This window comes from Coregonus clupeaformis, chromosome 21 (assembly GCF_020615455.1).
Source record: "Coregonus clupeaformis isolate EN_2021a chromosome 21, ASM2061545v1, whole genome shotgun sequence".
NCBI lineage: Eukaryota > Metazoa > Chordata > Actinopteri > Salmoniformes > Salmonidae > Coregonus > Coregonus clupeaformis.
This window is the reverse complement of record NC_059212.1, coordinates 56666859-56685034: the sequence shown is the minus strand read 5'-3', so window position 1 is coordinate 56685034 and position 18176 is coordinate 56666859. Positions and strand designations below refer to the sequence as shown.

General features: G+C 48.4%; 1 protein-coding gene across 1 annotated transcript in view; it reads right to left on the bottom strand.

The window, feature by feature from the left end:
- The window catches only part of LOC121534475, a 35273-nt gene that overhangs the window by 12388 nt on the left and 4709 nt on the right, over positions 1 to 18176 (bottom strand). Inside the window, exons 5-26 of the mRNA XM_045206063.1 lie at positions 17932 to 18176; positions 16680 to 16724; positions 15421 to 15681; positions 14253 to 14513; positions 13025 to 13285; positions 12063 to 12323; positions 11298 to 11567; positions 10877 to 11134; positions 10488 to 10754; positions 9431 to 9691; positions 8382 to 8642; positions 8013 to 8270; positions 7645 to 7908; positions 6985 to 7248; positions 6448 to 6708; positions 5972 to 6232; positions 5542 to 5802; positions 5177 to 5437; positions 4645 to 4902; positions 1661 to 1921; positions 1119 to 1382; positions 581 to 844 (exon numbers count right to left, since the gene is read on the bottom strand). The exon at positions 17932 to 18176 is cut by the window's right edge and continues 16 nt beyond it. Of these exons, the coding sequence (XP_045061998.1) occupies positions 581 to 844; positions 1119 to 1382; positions 1661 to 1921; positions 4645 to 4902; positions 5177 to 5437; positions 5542 to 5802; positions 5972 to 6232; positions 6448 to 6708; positions 6985 to 7248; positions 7645 to 7908; positions 8013 to 8270; positions 8382 to 8642; positions 9431 to 9691; positions 10488 to 10754; positions 10877 to 11134; positions 11298 to 11567; positions 12063 to 12323; positions 13025 to 13285; positions 14253 to 14513; positions 15421 to 15681; positions 16680 to 16724; positions 17932 to 18176 (5528 nt within the window). The remainder of the gene's footprint in view (positions 1 to 580; positions 845 to 1118; positions 1383 to 1660; positions 1922 to 4644; positions 4903 to 5176; positions 5438 to 5541; positions 5803 to 5971; positions 6233 to 6447; positions 6709 to 6984; positions 7249 to 7644; positions 7909 to 8012; positions 8271 to 8381; positions 8643 to 9430; positions 9692 to 10487; positions 10755 to 10876; positions 11135 to 11297; positions 11568 to 12062; positions 12324 to 13024; positions 13286 to 14252; positions 14514 to 15420; positions 15682 to 16679; positions 16725 to 17931) is intronic.

The following is an 18176-nucleotide window of genomic DNA, read 5'->3' as shown; positions in this document are numbered from 1 at the left end:
TGGGGGAGAGAGAGAGTTGGGGGAGAGAGAGAGAGATGAGAGAGTGAGAGGGAGAGAGAGATGATAGAGAGAGATGGTAGAGAGAGATGGTAGAGAGAGAGATAGTGGAGAGCGAGAGATGGGGAGAGAGAGAGAGAGATGGTGGAGAGAGAGAGATGGGGGAGAGAGAGATGGGGGAGAGAGAGAGAGATGGGGAGAGAGAGAGATGGGGAGAGAGAGATGGGGCGAGAGAGAGAGATGGGGGAGAGAGAGATGGGGGAGAGAGAGCGAGATGGGGGAGAGAGAGAGAGATGGGGGAGAGAGTAATGTCAGAGTAATGTGAAATCATTCAATAATAATAATAATAATAATATGCCATTTAGCAGACGCTTTTATCCAAAGCGACTTACAGTCATGCGTGCATACATTTTTGTGTATGGGTGGTCCTGGGGACCGAACCCACTACCTTGGCGTTACAAGCGCCGTGCTCTACCAGCTGAGCTACAGAGGACCACAACAGTGGCAGAATCGATCATTGAAAAGGTTTAATAATATGAAGCCAATTAAGTCAACTGTGCAACTGGCTGCTATAGGCTAGTACCTGTGTTGATCTGAACAGTGTTGCTGGGCGGGCTGTGACAGCCGTTGCTACGTGCGGTCACAGTGAAGCTGTAGGTTGCTCCACAGGCCAGGTCAGTGAACTGACAGGTAGAGCCAGTGGAGTTACAGTGCTGCACTGCCCCATCTGACCACCTGGTGGCGATAGACTCATACAGCTCCACCTCTGACCTCTCCTCCCAGGACAGGTCGGCTATCTGGGTGCCACACGTCAGGTCTACAGCAACATGCTGGGGGGAGCACGGACCTGGGGGGTCAAGTGTTAGAGGTTAGAGATTCTGAGGGGTTACACATGGGAGGAAGGGTATAGAAGAGGTCAGCTAATCAGTTCTGGAAATAAACAAGAAAGATGTAAGCAATATGGTGGTCGTTCCTCCCTACTTTTCAATGGAGGTCGGAGAGCGTCTGTACTCTGTAACATTGCTTACACCTATCCAGTTCATTCACATCTGCGAACACACAAAGGTCTAGTATAATGAAAATTCCTATATAAAAAGCGACCTGTCCAGACATCCACTTACGTGTGTCGAAGCTGGCGTTGATGGGGACAGTGATCTGACACTCCTGGTTGGTGGCGGTGAGTGTGATGTTATACCGCCCTCCGCAGGATAGACCCGTGACATTACACTGGTTCTGCTCGGTAGTGCAGGAGGCCGCATCGCCCCCCACCCCCATGGCAGACAGGGTGTAGTTGTTGGCTCCGTCAGTGTAGCTCCAGGACAGCAGGGCGGCGCCATCGCTCCCACAGTCCACCTGGGCCTGCACACTGCTGGGTAGACATGGGGCTGGGGATGGGGGAACAGGGGACAGAGGGTTAATAGGGAGTCACATAGACAGAGGCCTATTATTGAAAACAGAGGCATGAGATGGGACTGGGGTAGTTGTAAGCATTGCAAGCTTTTCTCAGACAAAAGCTTTAGGGGGAAGTGACAAATCTGCTCCAGGGGCCCTGCTCTGAGGCTGACCCTGTGTGGCTCCCAGTCTGTCAGGCTGGTGATGTGGCAGCAAAAAAAGAAATGTGCAAATGGGTCAGTAGAGATGTATTGTGTTATGTTGTGCTCACCTGGTGAAAGACCAACTCCAGAGGAGACTGAACTGTTAAACTGAACTCCCAGGGCTCTGACATAAACGTAGTACACCGTGCCGCACTTCAGCCCTCCCATGTCACAGCTGGTTGCCGTGGTGAGACAGTTGGTGGAGTGGCCATCCTGGCCTTCCAGGACAACGGCGTAACCCACGGCAATGTCACTCGCTTCCCAGGAGACGGAACCTGTCAGAGTGTTGCAGTCCATACTGGCCTGCACGTTGGTGGGCGTACAGGGCTCTGAAACACACACACACACACACACACACACACACGAGAAACACACGCACAAGAGAAACACACATATGTGAAGCAGAGAGTGTGTAAAATGTAATGGGCTATCTCAATATCTTCTTCTGGTACTTTTATTTAACTTATTCCAAATTATAGCTGCTTTTTAAACCACCCCACTAACCCCTCCCATCCCCTCTCTAGCCAATACCAACCTACAGTTCCTTGCGAAAGTAATCACCCCTCTTGGTATTTGTCCTATTTTGTTGCCTTACAACTTGGAATTAAAATGGATTTTTTGGGGATTTGTATCATTTGATTTACACAACATGCCTACCACTTTGAAGATGCAAAATATGTTTTATTGTGAAACTAACAAGAAATAATACAAAAAAACAGAAAACTTGAGCGTGCATAATTATTCAATTATTTAATTATAAATTGGTGCATTCACCTTATGATAGCCAGTGGGACAACCACTTTACAATATATATATACACTGCTCAAAAAAATTAAGGGAACACTTAAACAACACAATGTAACTCCAAGTCAATCACACTTCTGTGAAATCAAACTGTCCACTTAGGAAGCAACACTGATTGACAATACATTTCACATGCTGTTGTGCAAATGGAATAGACAACAGGTGGAAATTATAGGCAATTAGCAAGACACCCCCAATAAAAAGACTGGTTTTGCAGGTGTTGACCACAGACCACTTCTCAGTTCTCAGTTTTGGTCACTTTTGAATGCTGGCGGTGCTTTCACTCTAGTGGTAGCATGAGACGGAGTCTACAATCCATACAAGTGGCTCAGGTAGTGCAGCTCATCCAGGATGGCACATCAATGCGAGCTGTGGCAAGAAGGCTTGCTGTGTCTGTCAGCGTAGTGTCCAGAGCATGGAAGCGCTACCAGGAGACAGGCCAGTACATCAGGAGATGTGGAGGAGGCCGTAGGAGGGCAACAACCCAGCAGCAGGACTGCTACCTCCGCCTTTGTGCAAGGAGGAGCAGGAGGAGCACTGCCAGAGCCCTGCAAAATGACCTCAAGCAGGCCATACATGTGCATGTGTCTGCTCAAACGGTCAGAAACAGACTCCATGAGGGTGGTATGAGGGCCCGACGTCCACAGGTGGGGGTTGTGCTTACAGCCCAACACCGTGCAGGACGTTTGGCATTTGCCAGAGAACACCAAGATAGGCAAATTCGCCACTGGCGCCCTGTGCTCTTCACAGATGAAAGCAGGTTCACACTGAGCACGTGACAGACGTGACAGAGTCTGGAGACGCCGTGGAGAACGTTCTGCTGCCTGCAACATCCTCCAGCATGACCGGTTTGGAGGTGGGTCAGTCATGGTGTGGGGTGGCATTTCTTTGGGGGGCCGCACAGCCCTCCATGTGCTCGCCAGAGGTAGCCTGACTGCAATTAGGTACTGAGATGAGATCCTCAGACCCCTTGTGAGACCATATGCTGGTGCGGTTGGCCCTGGGTTCCTCCTAATGCAAGACAATGCTAGACCTCATGTGGCTGGAGTGTGTCAGCAGTTCCTGCAAGAGGAAGGCATTGATGCTATGGACTGGCCCGCCCGTTCCCCAGACCTGAATCCAATTGAGCACATCTGGGACATCATGTCTCGCTCCATCCACCAACGCCACGTTGCACCACAGACTGTCCAGGAGTTGGCGGATGCTTTAGTCCAGGTATGGGAGGAGACCCCTCAGGAGATCATCCGCCACCTCATCAGGAGCATGCCCAGGCGTTGTAGGGAGGTCATACAGGCACGTGGAGGCCACACACACTACTGAGCCTCATTTTGACTTGTTTTAAGGACATTACATCAAAGTTGGATTAGCCTGTAGCGTGGTTTTCCACTTTAATTTTGAGGGTGACTCCAAATCCAGACCTCCATGGGTTGATACATTTGATTTCCATTGATCATTTTTGTGTGATTTTGTTGTCATCACATTCAACTATGTAAAGAAAAAAGTATTTAATAAGATTATTTCATTCATTCAGATCTAGGATGTGTTATTTTAGTGTTCCCTTTATTTCTTTGAGCAGTGTATATATATATAATTTTTTTTTGATGGTCTCTTTGTTGCCTCTCTGATTAATGCCCTCCTTGCCTGGTCCGTGAGTTTTGGTGGGCAGCCCTCTCTTGGCAGGTTTGTTGTGGTGCCATATTCTTTCCATTTTTTAATAATGGATTTAATGGTGCTCAATGGGATGTTCAAAGTTTTGGATATTTTTTTATAACCAAACCCTGATCTGTACTTCTCCACAACTTTATCCCTGACCTGTTTGGAGAGCTCCTTGGTCTTCATGGTGCTGCTTGCTTGGTGGTGCCCCTTGCTTAGTGGTGTTGCAGACTCTGGGGCCTTTCATGTGACAGATCATGTGACACTTAGATTGCACATAGGTGGACTTTATTTAACTAATTATGTGACTTCTGAAGGTAATTGGTTGCACCAGATCTTATTTAGGGGCTTCATAGTAAAGGGGTGAATACATATGCACGCACCACTTTTCTGTTATTTATTATTTAGAATTTTTTGAAACAAGTAATTTTTTTCATTTCACTTCACCAATTTGGACTATTTTGTGTATGTCCATTACATGACATCCAAATAAAAATAAATTTAAATTACAGGTTGTAATGCAACAAAATAGGAAAAACGCCAAGGGGGATGAATACTTTTGCAAGGCACTGTACATCCTGCTCACATGACTGACCTGTCATCATGGTGTAGGGCTTGGAGGTGACACTGTTGTTACAGGCGCTGTTGCTAGCAGAGACAGTGACATTGTACAGCTGACCGCAGGCCATGGCGGGCAGGGCACAGTTGGTGTCGTTGGTGTGACAGCTGACCGTCAGGCCCTGGTCAGTGATGGCCTGGGCAGAGTAGGAGGTGGCACCTTTAGCAGTGTCCCAGAACAGCTGAGCGATGGACAGGCTGTAGGACACACTGAGATGCATGGGCACACAGGGCTCTGGGGGAGAGAGGGAGAGGGAGGGAGAGAGGGGGAGAGAGGGAGAGAGGGGGAGCGGGGGAGAGAGGGGTTACTTGTTGTTATATAGATGTGATTACAGTATGTAGAGGGGTGTTACATAGGGGTTATTGCAAGGTTATTACACAGGGGTTATTACAAGGTTATTACATAGGGGTTATTATAAGTTTATTACATAGGTGCATTAACAGGGGTATTACAGGTGTCCTCTCCCTCTCCCCCTCCCTCCCTCCCTCCCTCCCTCCCTCCCTCTCACCTGTGGTGAGGTGTCCTGCCATCTGTGCCACACTACTGCAGCTCTCTCCCAGAGCCCTCACAGTCACAGTGTAGTCCTCCCCACATTCCAGAACACTCATCTCACAGTTGGTGTGCTTAGTGGCACAGCTAGCGTTGTGGCCTGACCCGGCCATTACCATGGTGACGTAGGACAAGGTGCCGGCGCTGGGTTGCCAGGATACGGTGGCGGAGACCGCCTCGCAGTCCATGATGGCCTGGAGGGAGCTGGGCAGGCAAGGCACTGTGGGATTGGTGGAGAGAAACGTTACTGGATGCTCCTGTGTGTGTGTGTGTGTTTGTATGTGTGTGCATGTCTGTTCGTGTGTGTGTGTGTGTGGTTCCTACCTGAGTGTGTATGGGTGTCAACGCTCTGTGGGCTGGTGCACTTGTCGTCTGACCCAGCTACAGTCACATGGTAGACCTGTCCACACTGGAGCCCCGCGACGGTACACTGCGTCCCCACCGACTTACACGTGGTAGACATGCCGTTACCATCCTCCAACGTGGCGATATAGTACTCTGAACCGTCACTCGCAAACCAGGAAGCGGTCACAGCATTGGACAGGCAGTCAGAATCGGTCTTGACACCCGTGGGCATGCAGGGAACTGGAAAGGAGATTGAGATGACATAATGTACAATAGAATGACTGTGAGCGTTACACAACTTTAAAACCATGGCCATGGTCATTTTAAAAGACAATGTGATAACATGATTCAGTCTGCGGGTAGCCTTTCTGCATTACATGTCATTAAATGTCTATTCACAACAACACACCTGTCTTGACTTCCGCTGACTGGCTGCTAGCGCTGGTGCAGGTGCTGTCCTGAGCTGTCACTGTGACCGTGTATGTCTGGCCACACTGTAAGGACGTCAGTTCACAACTCAGGCCTGCTGATTGGCAGTTGGCAGAGTGACCTGCACTACTATTGGCTTCTACAGAGTAAAGGTCGGCTCCCAGGCTGCTGTTCCAGGTCATGGCGGCCATGTTGGTGCTGCAGCTCAAGTTGGCCATGGGAGCAGAGGGCACACATGGAGCTTGGAGGGAACATCAGAATTACATGGAATTAGATGGATCTGTGATGGAGGCATATATCTCCTAATGCTTCTACCCGGTTGACCATCCCTTTAATAACCACTTGGTGAATAAATATGTCTAGCAGCCCTGTGATTAGTAGCTGGTGTTGGTATGATTTACTGTACATATAGGTTTGGTTAGGGTCACGGTTTGCTTGGTTGCCTTAGTAACACACCTGTCTTGATAGGGGATTCCGAGCTTTGGGAGCTGTTGCAGGTATGTCCCTCTGCAGCCACTGTCACTGTGTACGTCTCTCCGCAGGGAAGGGAGGTGATGTCACAGCCGGTGGTGTTGGAGGAGCAGGAAGCTGCCTCACCACCAGCCGTGTGTAGTCTAGCTGTATAAGACAGCGCCCCCTGGCTGTGGGTCCAGCTAATGCAGGCGGTGCGGTTCTCACAGCCCACTGAGGTGTGGATATTCTGGGGAGGACAAGGGGCTGCAGGGGGGAACACGGGGACATGTTAGCATGTTAGCCAGGACCCAAACTGGGTTATGAGTTTCAAATGTTTTCACTTGGCTAGACTGGCCTCAGAATAGGATGTGTGACCTGTGTGTACTAAAGCATGGGTCCTGAATGGGCACAAGCAGAGAGACTCACACACACACTTGTACATAGACACCCACACACACACACACACACACACACACACACACACACACACACACACACACACACACACACACACACACACACACACACACACAGTTGTACCTGTCATTGACTGTATCATAGCGCTGGGAGCGCTCGCACACAGCCTGTCCAAGGCGGTCACACTGAAAACATATTGCTGTCCACACTGCAGGCTGGACACCTGGCAGGAAGTGACATCACTGGAGTTACACTGCAGGCTCCCGCCCTGGCCGTCCTCCGCTGTGACTTCATACAGCTCCGCCCCTGCAGCCGTTGCCCAGGTGATAGAGGCGGAGTCAGAGGAGCAAAGCAGCTGGACATCAGAGAGGAGGGGCACACAGGGCGCTGAGGGAGGGGACAGGTGAAAAACAGTGTTATAACCTCATAGCAACCTTTATACAACCTCGTAAGATAAGATAAGTTAGTACTTTGTTCATTACATTTCCCTTTTGGGGGATTAATAAAGTACTATCTTATCTTACAAACCTTATATAGTGTTCAATCACAGGAGGCTGCTGAGGGGAGGACGGCTCATAGTAATGGCTGGAATGGAGCAAATGGAATGGCATCAAATACATGGAAACCACGTGTTTGATGTATTTGATACCAAAACACTAATTCCGCTCCAGCCGTTACCAAGAGCCTGTCCTTCCCAAATAAGGTGCCACCAACTTCCCAATGTAATATATTTTTGGAGATTTGCTCAATAGATAATATCTGTCCCATTGATGTGTCACTGACCTGTAGTGAAGGTAAACGTCAGGCTTGGGATGCTCCAGCAGTTGTCCTTTGAGGCTGTGACAGTGACGTTGTACTCACTGCCACACTGCAGCCTAGTCAGAGCACAGTTAGAGTCTGTGGTGTTACAGTCTACTGAACTACGCTGCACGTCCAATGCCTGGGCTCTGTACGCCACCCCCAGTGCATTCTGGGAGTCCCAGGTGACCATAGCGATGTTGGTGGAGCAGTCCACGGTGGCTGAGAGGGAGGTGGGGGGGCAGGGTGCTGGGGAGCAGAGTGAGAGAGGGGGGCACAGTCACAACTAACATACAGTAGGTCAACCATTAAGTAATGGTCATCAATTAAACAACGTTTTCCTGTTTTCTTACCTGTTGAAATCTCATTGGCTGCGCTGTGGGAGCTGTTGCAGGATTGGCCCTGTGCTACCACGGTAATGTTGTAGGCGTTTCCACAGCTCAGATTGGGGACGACACAGGAAGTTGTATTGGTGTCGCACATCATGACGTTACTTCCTTCTTGCACCGTGGCGTGGTAGCGGGTCGCCCCGACGCTCGGTTGCCAGGCAACATTCAACCTTCCAGACAGGCAGTCCAGTTGGGTTTCCACAGATTGAGGAGGGCAGGGAGCTGAAGGGGGAAAAAGTTATATAAAAGGTCATGAACAAGTGAATAAAAGAGTGTCAGAAAGTTTAATAGTAGAGGTAGAAAATATGGAGTGTTAAACTACGCTGTATTTACCTGTAGTGAACGTTACAGCCTGACTGCCTGGACCAGGACAACCGGTGTGCATTGCTACAACAACGACAGAGTATTCCTGCCCGCATACCAGGTTTTTAAGGGAACATTGTGTGCCTGTGTCGCTGCAGGAGGAGTTGTGACCATGGTTACCCTCCGCCTGCACGGTGTAGGCTGTAGCTCCCACGGCACTGTTCCAAGTGATGAGGGCCAACCCTGTACCACAGTCTAGACTGGAGGCAATGTTAGTGGGCACGCAAGGAGCTGGAGAGAGAAAGGGATGGAGGGACAGAGAGAGAGGGATAGAGGGAGAGAGAGAGGGATGAGGGAGAGAGAGAGGGATGGAGGGAGAGAGAGAGAGAGGGATGGAAGGAGAGAGAGAGGGATGGAGGGGGAGAGAGAGAGGGATGGAGGGAGAGAGAGAGATGGATGGAGGGACAGAGAGAAATGGATGGAGGGAGAGAGAGAGATGGAGGGAGCAAGAGAGAGAGAGAGATGGAGGAAGGGAGAGAGAGAGATGGAGGGACAGAGAGAGGGATGGAGGGACAGAAAGAGGGATGGAGGGACAGAAAGAGGGATGGAGGGACAGAGAGAGAAAGAGAGAGAGAGATGGAGGGACAGAGAGAGATATGGAGGGACAGAGAGAGAGATGGAGGGACAGAGAGAGAGATGGAGGGACAGAGAGAGATATGGAGGGACAGAGAGAGAGATGGAGGGACAGAGAGAGAGAGATAGAGGGACAGAGAGAGATATGGAGGGACAGAGAGAGAGATGGAGGGACAGAGAGAGAGAGAGATAGAGGGACAGAGAGAGAAAGAGAGAGAGAGATGGAGGGACAGAGAGAGGGGTTTAGAGCTTTATCTAAGCAGCTTGGTGGTATGCCATATTTTTCTCCTGATAATGGCTTTTAAATAACATCAAAAAGTTATATTGTGTGGCCTGGGGCAATACATTATATTGTATAAATGCAAAATAAACTAGAGTGAAAATTTAAATATTTATCAAACATTTCCTATTTATCAAATGTAAGAGAACTGTAGGTGCACCAGTACCTGTGAGCATCTGCATGGGAGAGCTGACCTCGCTCATACACACGTTGGTGTGGCCCACGACGCTGAAGGTGTACATCTCGCCACAACTCAGCTCAGAGAAGGAGCAGCTGGTCTCGTTGGTGCTGCAGCTGGTGTTGGTGCCTGACACGTCCGTCGCCGTCACCGTGTAGTTCTGAGCTGTGCTGGTCAGGTCCCAGATCACTGTGGCGACGTTGGCGCTGCACTCCAGGTCCACCGTGGTATTCTGGGGCTTACAGGGGGCTGGAGAGGGGAGAGGGATAGGGGGAGAGAGGTGTTAATTGACAATAACTAATGCCCAGTTCTTCCTGGTCAGGTCACGTGGGTCAGGGCCCTAGTAATTTCATTTGAAAACTGAAACAGATGGATCTCACTTCCCTATTCACACTAGCTGTCATGAATCCCGCTTCCTGAGTCGGTTTCTGTCTGAGTGGCCTGTTTTTGTCCTGGAGTTGTTTTTTCCTGAGTTTCCTGAACGCACCCTGTCTGGTTGCCAGGCGACGAAGCAAGGCGCGAGATCTCTCCATTACCCGCACCTGCATCTCATCAGCTATCTGCACACCTGGTTCTGATCATCACCTCTCCACTTCATAAGCTCTGACCTGACATCCATTCCCTGCCGGATCGTTAGCCATGAACAGTATGTTGTGCCTGCGTATCAGCCTCAGATTACTAAAGTTAGTTTTGCTGTTCTGTTACTTTTTGCTTGTTGTGAACTCACCTTCGTTTCCTCTGTCTACAGTTACTCTCCCGGAACATTCACTCCACCGCTGCCTGGTCGTCTGTGGCTTCAGAGACATCATTGGATCTGCCCAACTCACCTCGACTGCCAGCTCCGTCACCTGGATTCTCCTGCTTCCACATTTAAGTCTTTAAATAAATACTCACCCTTCATTCAACTCACCTTGTCCTGGTCTGCTTCTGGGTTCTGCTTTAGAGAATCGTGACACTAGCTTTTTATAATGAAGCCATGTATTGGGCATTCTAAGTGTGGATATTGGAACAGACACCTCATTTGGCAGAACTATAGCCCACCTACCCGACTGAACCTGGTAGTCTGATCCAGCGATGATGGAACAGTTGATGGAGGAGGAGGTGACAGCCACCTCGTAGGTCTGGCCACACTGCAGATTGAAGATGCTGCAGGAGTTAGAGGTGGAGTTACAGGAGGCCTGGTAGCCGTCACTGCCGATGACCAGGGCTGTGTAGGTGTCGTCTCCATCTCCAGGGGTCTGCTGCCACTGCACCGCTAACACGTTGGAGTTACAGTTCAGCTCTGCCACCACGTTCTCAGGCAGACAGGGGGCTGGGTGAGGGAAGAGAGAGGAGAGTGAAATATGTGACATGTTGGGTTTTGAGAGCACAATAATGGACTGATTGTGTAAAGAGTGTAGTGTGTTTGGGGGAATTTATGTGTTTGTGTCTTACCTGAGTCAAATTCAATGGCGGCGTGCAGAGTACTGTTGCAGGAGTCAGTGGAGGCGACCAGTATAGCCGAGTACGTCTGCCCGCAGTGCAGTTTCACCGCACAGGAAGTATCATTGGAGGTACAAGAAGCCACGTGCCCATGGCCGCCCGTCACCTCGGCGATGTAGTAAGAGGCGCCGAGGCTTTCGAACCAAGAGATCTTGCCTCGGTTGGTTCCACAGTCCACACGCGCTGCCAGGTGGGTTGGCTGGCATGGAGCTGAGGGGGAAGAGAGACAGAGGTCATGTGATGAGATGTCAGCCAATGGGTGGTGAGCATTTTGGCACAGAATGGCCGCTATGTTTCACCCAAGCAGGAGCTAAACAAATTGACCATATTAGGCTATAATTAGTTATTGAACCAGCAGTGAGGCTCTGCCTACCTGTATCCATCTCCAGTGGCCGGCTAAGACTGCTGTTGCAGTTCCCATCGCTAGTGACGACCTGGAATGCGTAGTGTTCCCCGCACTGCAGGCCGGTGATGAAGAGGGAGGTGTCAGAGGTGGGGTATGAGGTGGTGGTGTTAGCGCCCCCTATCTTCTGGGAGTGTAAGGTGTATTTGGCCCCGTACACTGGGCTGGCATCCCAGGTCAGGGACAGGATGTTGGTAGAACAGGACACTATGCCCTCCAGCTGGATGGGTGGACACAGGGCTGAGGAGTCCAGAGACAACAGAAGTACTAGAGTATACAGTTGCTAACTCAAGTCCAACAAGTGGGAATGTAATGAAGAATGGAATCTCGGACACCCAGAACTAAAATCTTGCGTAATTGCGTCAGGTCCTCCATTAGGTTCTGGGGAGAGATGTATGAGAAGATATACTAACCAGACTATCGAAGTCTCCACCCCCCCTAAATGGAAATTCTCAGCCAAAGCATTGGCCAAATGTCCCCTCCACTTCTGAAATTCGAAAGATGTGAACACTTGCGAAATCGTGATTTGTCCAAATGATCAGTGGCGAAAAAATCTGCGCAGTGGAACAAAGTCCCTCGTTAATAGTCACATCCAACAGTCTGTTGACAGGCGATACTACACCGTTCTATGTTAGGTGCGCCTGCCCATGAGAGATTATGAAGGATGTAATTGAGTTCTACATCTACAAGATATTCATAACAGACAGATCAGACAGACTCTCTCTCTCTTCTCACCTGTTCTGAGTTCAACGTCAGGGCTGGGGTCGCTATGGCAGCCCCTGTCGATGGTAACCACGTTGACAGCGTAGGTCTCGGAGCAGTGCAGGTCGGTGAAGGAACAGTCGGTGGAGTTGGAGATGCAGGTGTGGGTGTGTCCGTCTTTACCTGTGGCGGTTGCTAAGTACATGTCCGCCCTGGCAACGGCCGTCCAGGAGACAGTGCCCATGTTGCCATCACACTGCAGAGACGTTGAAACATTGGTGGGGGGACAAAAACCTGTAGGGAGAGAGAAAGAGAGAGAGAGAGAGAGAGGGAGAGAGAGAGAGAGAGAGAGAGAGAGAGAGAGAAAGGGAGCGACAGAGAGAAGGGAGAGAGAAAGGGAGAGACAGAGAGAAGGGAGAGAGATATAATATAAGGGGTGAGATGGGAGATCAGAGGAGGTGTTTATGGAGGTCGGCTCATAATAATGGCTGCAATGGTGTCAATTAAATGGTATCAACTACATGGAAACCACGCGTTTAAAGTGGTGTAAAGTACTTAAGTAAAAATGATTTAAAGTACTACTTACGTAGTTTTTTGTGGTTTCTGTACTTTACTTTACGATTAATATTTTGGACTACTTTTACTTTTACTTCACTACATTCCTAAATAAAATTATGTACTTTTTACTCCATACATTTTTCCTGACACCCAACAGAACTCGTTACATTTTGACAGGAAAATTGTTAACTTCACGCACTTATCAAGAGAACATCCCTGGTCATCCCTACTGCCTCTGATCTGGCAGACTCACTAAACACAAATGCTTCGTATGTAAATTATGTCTGAGTGTGTGAGTGTGCACCTGGCTATCCGTCAAAAAAATAATAAACACAATTGTGCCGTCTGGTTTGCTTAATATAACGGATGTAATTGAGTTCTAGATCTACAAGATATTCATAACAGACAGATCAGAAAGACTCTCTCTCTCTTCTCACCTGTTCTGAGTTCAACGTCAGGGCTGGGGTCGCTATGGCAGCCCCTGTCGATGGTAACCACGGTGACAGCGTAGGCCTCGGAGCAGTGCAGATCGGTGAAGGAACAGTCAGTGGAGTTGGAGCTGCAGGTGTGGGTGTGTCCGTCGTTACCTGTGGCAGTTGCTAGGTACATGTCCGCCCTGGCAACGGCCGTCCAGGAGACAGTGCCCATGTTGCCATCACACTGCAGAGATGTTGAAACATTGGTGGGGGGACAAAAAACTGTAGGGAGAGAGAAAGAGTGAGAGGGAGAGAGAGAGAGAGAGAGAGAGAGAGAGAGAGAGAGAGAGAGAGAGAGAGAGAGAGAGAGAGAGAGAGAGAGAAAGGGAGAGACAGAGAGAAGGGAGAGAGAAAGGGAGAGACAGAGAGAAGGGAGAGAGATATAATAAAAGGGGTGAGATGGGAGATCAGAGGAGGTGTTTATGGATGTGGGGACAGAGTAGGGATGTTAGAGGTGGGAGTTTTTCTCACTCTCTCTCCCCCTCCCCATCTCTCTCTCTCTCGCTTACACACACACACACACACTCACACACACACACACACACACACACACACACACACACACACACACACACACACACACACACACACACACACACACACACACACACACACACACACACATAAACACACACACACACACAAACACAGACACCAGTGGAGGCTGCTGAGGGGAGGTCGGCTCATAATAATGGCTGCAATGGTGTCAATTAAATGGTATCAACTACATGGAAACCACGCGTTTAAAGTGGTGTAAAGTACTTAAGTAAAAATTATCTAAAGTAGTTTTTTGTGGTTTCTGTACTTTACTTTACTATTTATATTTTTGACTACTTTTACTTTTACTTCACTACATTCCTAAATAAAATTATGTACTTTTTACTCCATACATTTTTCCTGACACCCAACAGAACTCGTTACATTTTGACAGGAAAATTGTTAACTTCACGCACTTATCAAGAGAACATCCCTGGTCATCCCTACTGCCTCTGATCTGGCAGACTCACTAAACACAAATGCTTCGTATGTAAATTATGTCTGAGTGTGTGTGTGCACCTGGCTATCCGTCAAAAAAATTATAAACACAATTGTGCCGTCTGGTTTGCTTAATATAACGGATGTAATTGAGTTCTAGATCTACAAGATATTCATAACAGACAGATCAGAAAGACTCTCTCTCTCTTCTCACCTGTTCTGAGTTCAACGTCAGGGCTGGGGTCGCTATGGCAGCCCCTGTCGATGGTAACCACGGTGACAGCGTAGGCCTCGGAGCAGTGCAGATCGGTGAAGGAACAGTCAGTGGAGTTGGAGCTGCAGGTGTGGGTGTGTCCATCGTTACCTGTGGCAGTTGCTAGGTACATGTCCGCCCTGGCAACGGCCGTCCAGGAGACAGTGCCCATGTTGCCATCACACTGCAGAGACGTTGAAACATTGGTGGGGGGACAAAAAACTGTAGGGAGAGAGAAAGAGTGAGAGGGAGAGAGAGAGAGAGAGAGAGAGAGAGAGAGAGAGAGAGAGAGAGAGAGAGAGAGAGAGAGAGAGAGAGAGAGAGAGAGAAAGGGAGAGACAGAGAGAAGGGAGAGAGAAAGGGAGAGACAGAGAGAAGGGAGAGAGATATAATAAAAGGGGTGAGATGGGAGATCAGAGGAGGTGTTTATGAATGTGGGGACAGAGTAGGGATGTTAGAGGTGGGAGTTTTTCTCACTCTCTCTCCCCCCTCCCCATCTCTCTCTCTCTCACACACACACACACACACACACACACACACACACACACACACACACACACACACACACACACACACAGACACCAGTGGAGGCTGCTGAGGGGAGGTCGGCTCATAATAATGGCTGCAATGGTGTCAATTAAATGGTATCAACTACATGGAAACCACGCGTTTAAAGTGGTGTAAAGTACTTAAGTAAAAATGATTTAAAGTACTACTTATGTAGTTTTTTGTGGTTTCTGTACTCTACTTTACTATTAATATTTTGGACTACTTTTACTTTTACTTCACTACATTCCTAAATAAAATTATGTACTTTTTACTCCATACATTTTTCCTGACACCCAACAGAACTCGTTACATTTTGACAGGAAAATTGTTAACTTCACGCACTTATCAAGAGAACATCCATGGTCATCCCTACTGCCTCTGATCTGGCAGACTCACTAAACACAAATGCTTCGTATGTAAATTATGTCTGAGTGTGTGAGTGTGCACCTGGCTATCCGTCAAAAAAATAATAAACACAATTGTGCCGTCTGATTTGCTTAATATAACGGATGTAATTGAGTTCTAGATCTACAAGATATTCATAACAGACAGATCAGAAAGACTCTCTCTCTCTTCTCACCTGTTCTGACTTCAACGTCAGGGCTGGGGTCGCTATGGCAGCCCCTGTCGATGGTAACCACGGTGACAGCGTAGGTCTCGGAGCAGTGCAGGTCGGTGAAGGAACAGTCAGTGGAGTTGGAGCTGCAGGTGTGGGTGTGTCCGTCGTTACCTGTGGCAGTTGCTAGGTACATGTCCGCTCTGGCAACGGCCGTCCAGGAGACAGTGCCCATGTTGCCATCACACTGCAGAGACGTTGAAACATTGGTGGGGGGACAAAAAACTGTAGGGAGAGAGAAAGAGTGAGAGGGAGAGAGAGAGAGAGAGAGAGAGAGAGAGAGAGAGAGAGAGAGAGAGAGAGAGAGAGAGAGAGAGAGAGAGAGAGAGAGAGAGAGAGAGAGAAAGGGAGAGACAGAGAGAAGGGAGAGAGAAAGGGAGAGACAGAGAGAAGGGAGAGAGATATAATAAAAGGGGTGAGATGGGAGATCAGAGGAGGTGTTTATGGATGTGGGGACAGAGTAGGGATGTTAGAGGTGGGAGTTTTTCTCACTCTCTCTCCCCCCTCCCCATCTCTCTCTCTCTCGCACACACACACACACACTCACACACACACACACACACACACACACACACACACACACACACACACACACACACACACACACACACACACACACACACACACACACACACACACACACACATAAACACACACACACACACACACACAGACACCAGTGGAGGCTGCTGAGGGGAGGTCGGCTCATAATAATGGCTGCAATGGTGTCAATTAAATGGTATCAACTACATGGAAACCACGCGTTTAAAGTGGTGTAAAGTACTTAAGTAAAAATGATTTAAAGTACTACTTATGTAGTTTTTGTGGTTTCTGTACTCTACTTTACTATTAATATTTTGGACTACTTTTACTTTTACTTCACTACATTCCTAAATAAAATTATGTACTTTTTACTCCATACATTTTTCCTGACACCCAACAGAACTCGTTACATTTTGACAGGAAAATTGTTAACTTCACGCACTTATCAAGAGAACATCCATGGTCATCCCTACTGCCTCTGATCTGGCAGACTCACTAAACACAAATGCTTCGTATGTAAATTATGTCTGAGTGTGTGAGTGTGCACCTGGCTATCCGTCAAAAAAATAATAAACACAATTGTGCCGTCTGATTTGCTTAATATAACGGATGTAATTGAGTTCTAGATCTACAAGATATTCATAACAGACAGATCAGAAAGACTCTCTCTCTCTTCTCACCTGTTCTGACTTCAACGTCAGGGCTGGGGGTCGCTATGGCAGCCCCTGTCGATGGTAACCACGGTGACAGCGTAGGTCTCGGAGCAGTGCAGGTCGGTGAAGGAACAGTCAGTGGAGTTGGAGCTGCAGGTGTGGGTGTGTCCGTCGTTACCTGTGGCAGTTGCTAGGTACATGTCCGCTCTGGCAACGGCCGTCAGGAGACAGTGCCCATGTTGCCATCACACTGCAGAGACGTTGAAACATTGGTGGGGGACAAAAAACTGTAGGGAGAGAGAAAGAGTGAGAGGGAGAGAGAGAGAGAGAGAGAGAGAGAGAGAGAGAGAGAGAGAGAGAGAGAGAGAGAGAGAGAGAGAGAGAGAGAGAGAGAGAGAGAAAGGGAGAGACAGAGAGAAGGGAGAGAGAAAGGGAGAGACAGAGAGAAGGGAGAGAGATATAATAAAAGGGGTGAGATGGGAGATCAGAGGAGGTGTTTATGGATGTGGGGACAGAGTAGGGATGTTAGAGGTGGGAGTTTTTCTCACTCTCTCTCCCCCTCCCCATCTCTCTCTCTCTCGCTTACACACACACACACACACACACACACACACACACACACACACACACACACACACACACACACACACACACACACACACACACACACACACACACACACACACACACACACACACACACACACACATTAACACACACACACACACACACACAGACACCAGTGGAGGCTGCTGAGGGGAGGTCGGCTCATAATAATGGCTGCAATGGTGTCAATTAAATGGTATCAACTACATGGAAACCACGCGTTTAAAGTGGTGTAAAGTACTTAAGTAAAAATTATCTAAAGTAGTTTTTTGTGGTTTCTGTACTTTACTTTACTATTTATATTTTTGACTACTTTTACTTTTACTTCACTACATTCCTAAATAAAATTATGTACTTTTTACTCCATAAATTTTTCCTGACACCCAACAGAACTCGTTACATTTTGACAGGAAAATTGTTAACTTCACGCACTTATCAAGAAAAAATCCCTGGTCATCACTACTGCCTCAGATCTGGCAGACTCACTAAACACAAATGCTTCGTATGTAAATTATGTCTGAGTGTGTGAGTGTGCCGCTGGCTATCCGTCAAAAAAAATTATAAACACATTTGTGCCGTCTGGTTTGCTTAATATAACAGATGTAATTTAATTCTAGATCTACAAGATATTCATAACAGACAGATCAGACTGACTCGCTCTCTCTCTTCTCACCTGTTCTGAGTTCAACGTCAGGGCTGGGGTCGCTATGGCAGCCCCTGTCGATGGTAACCACGGTGACAGCGTAGGTCTCGGAGCAGTGCAGGTCGGTGAAGGAACAGTCAGTGGAGTTGGAGCTGCAGGTGTGGGTGTGTCCGTCGTTACCTGTGGCAGTTGCTAGGTACATGTCCGCCCTGGCAACGGCCGTCCAGGAGACAGTGCCCATGTTGCCATCACACTGCAGAGACGTTGAAACATTG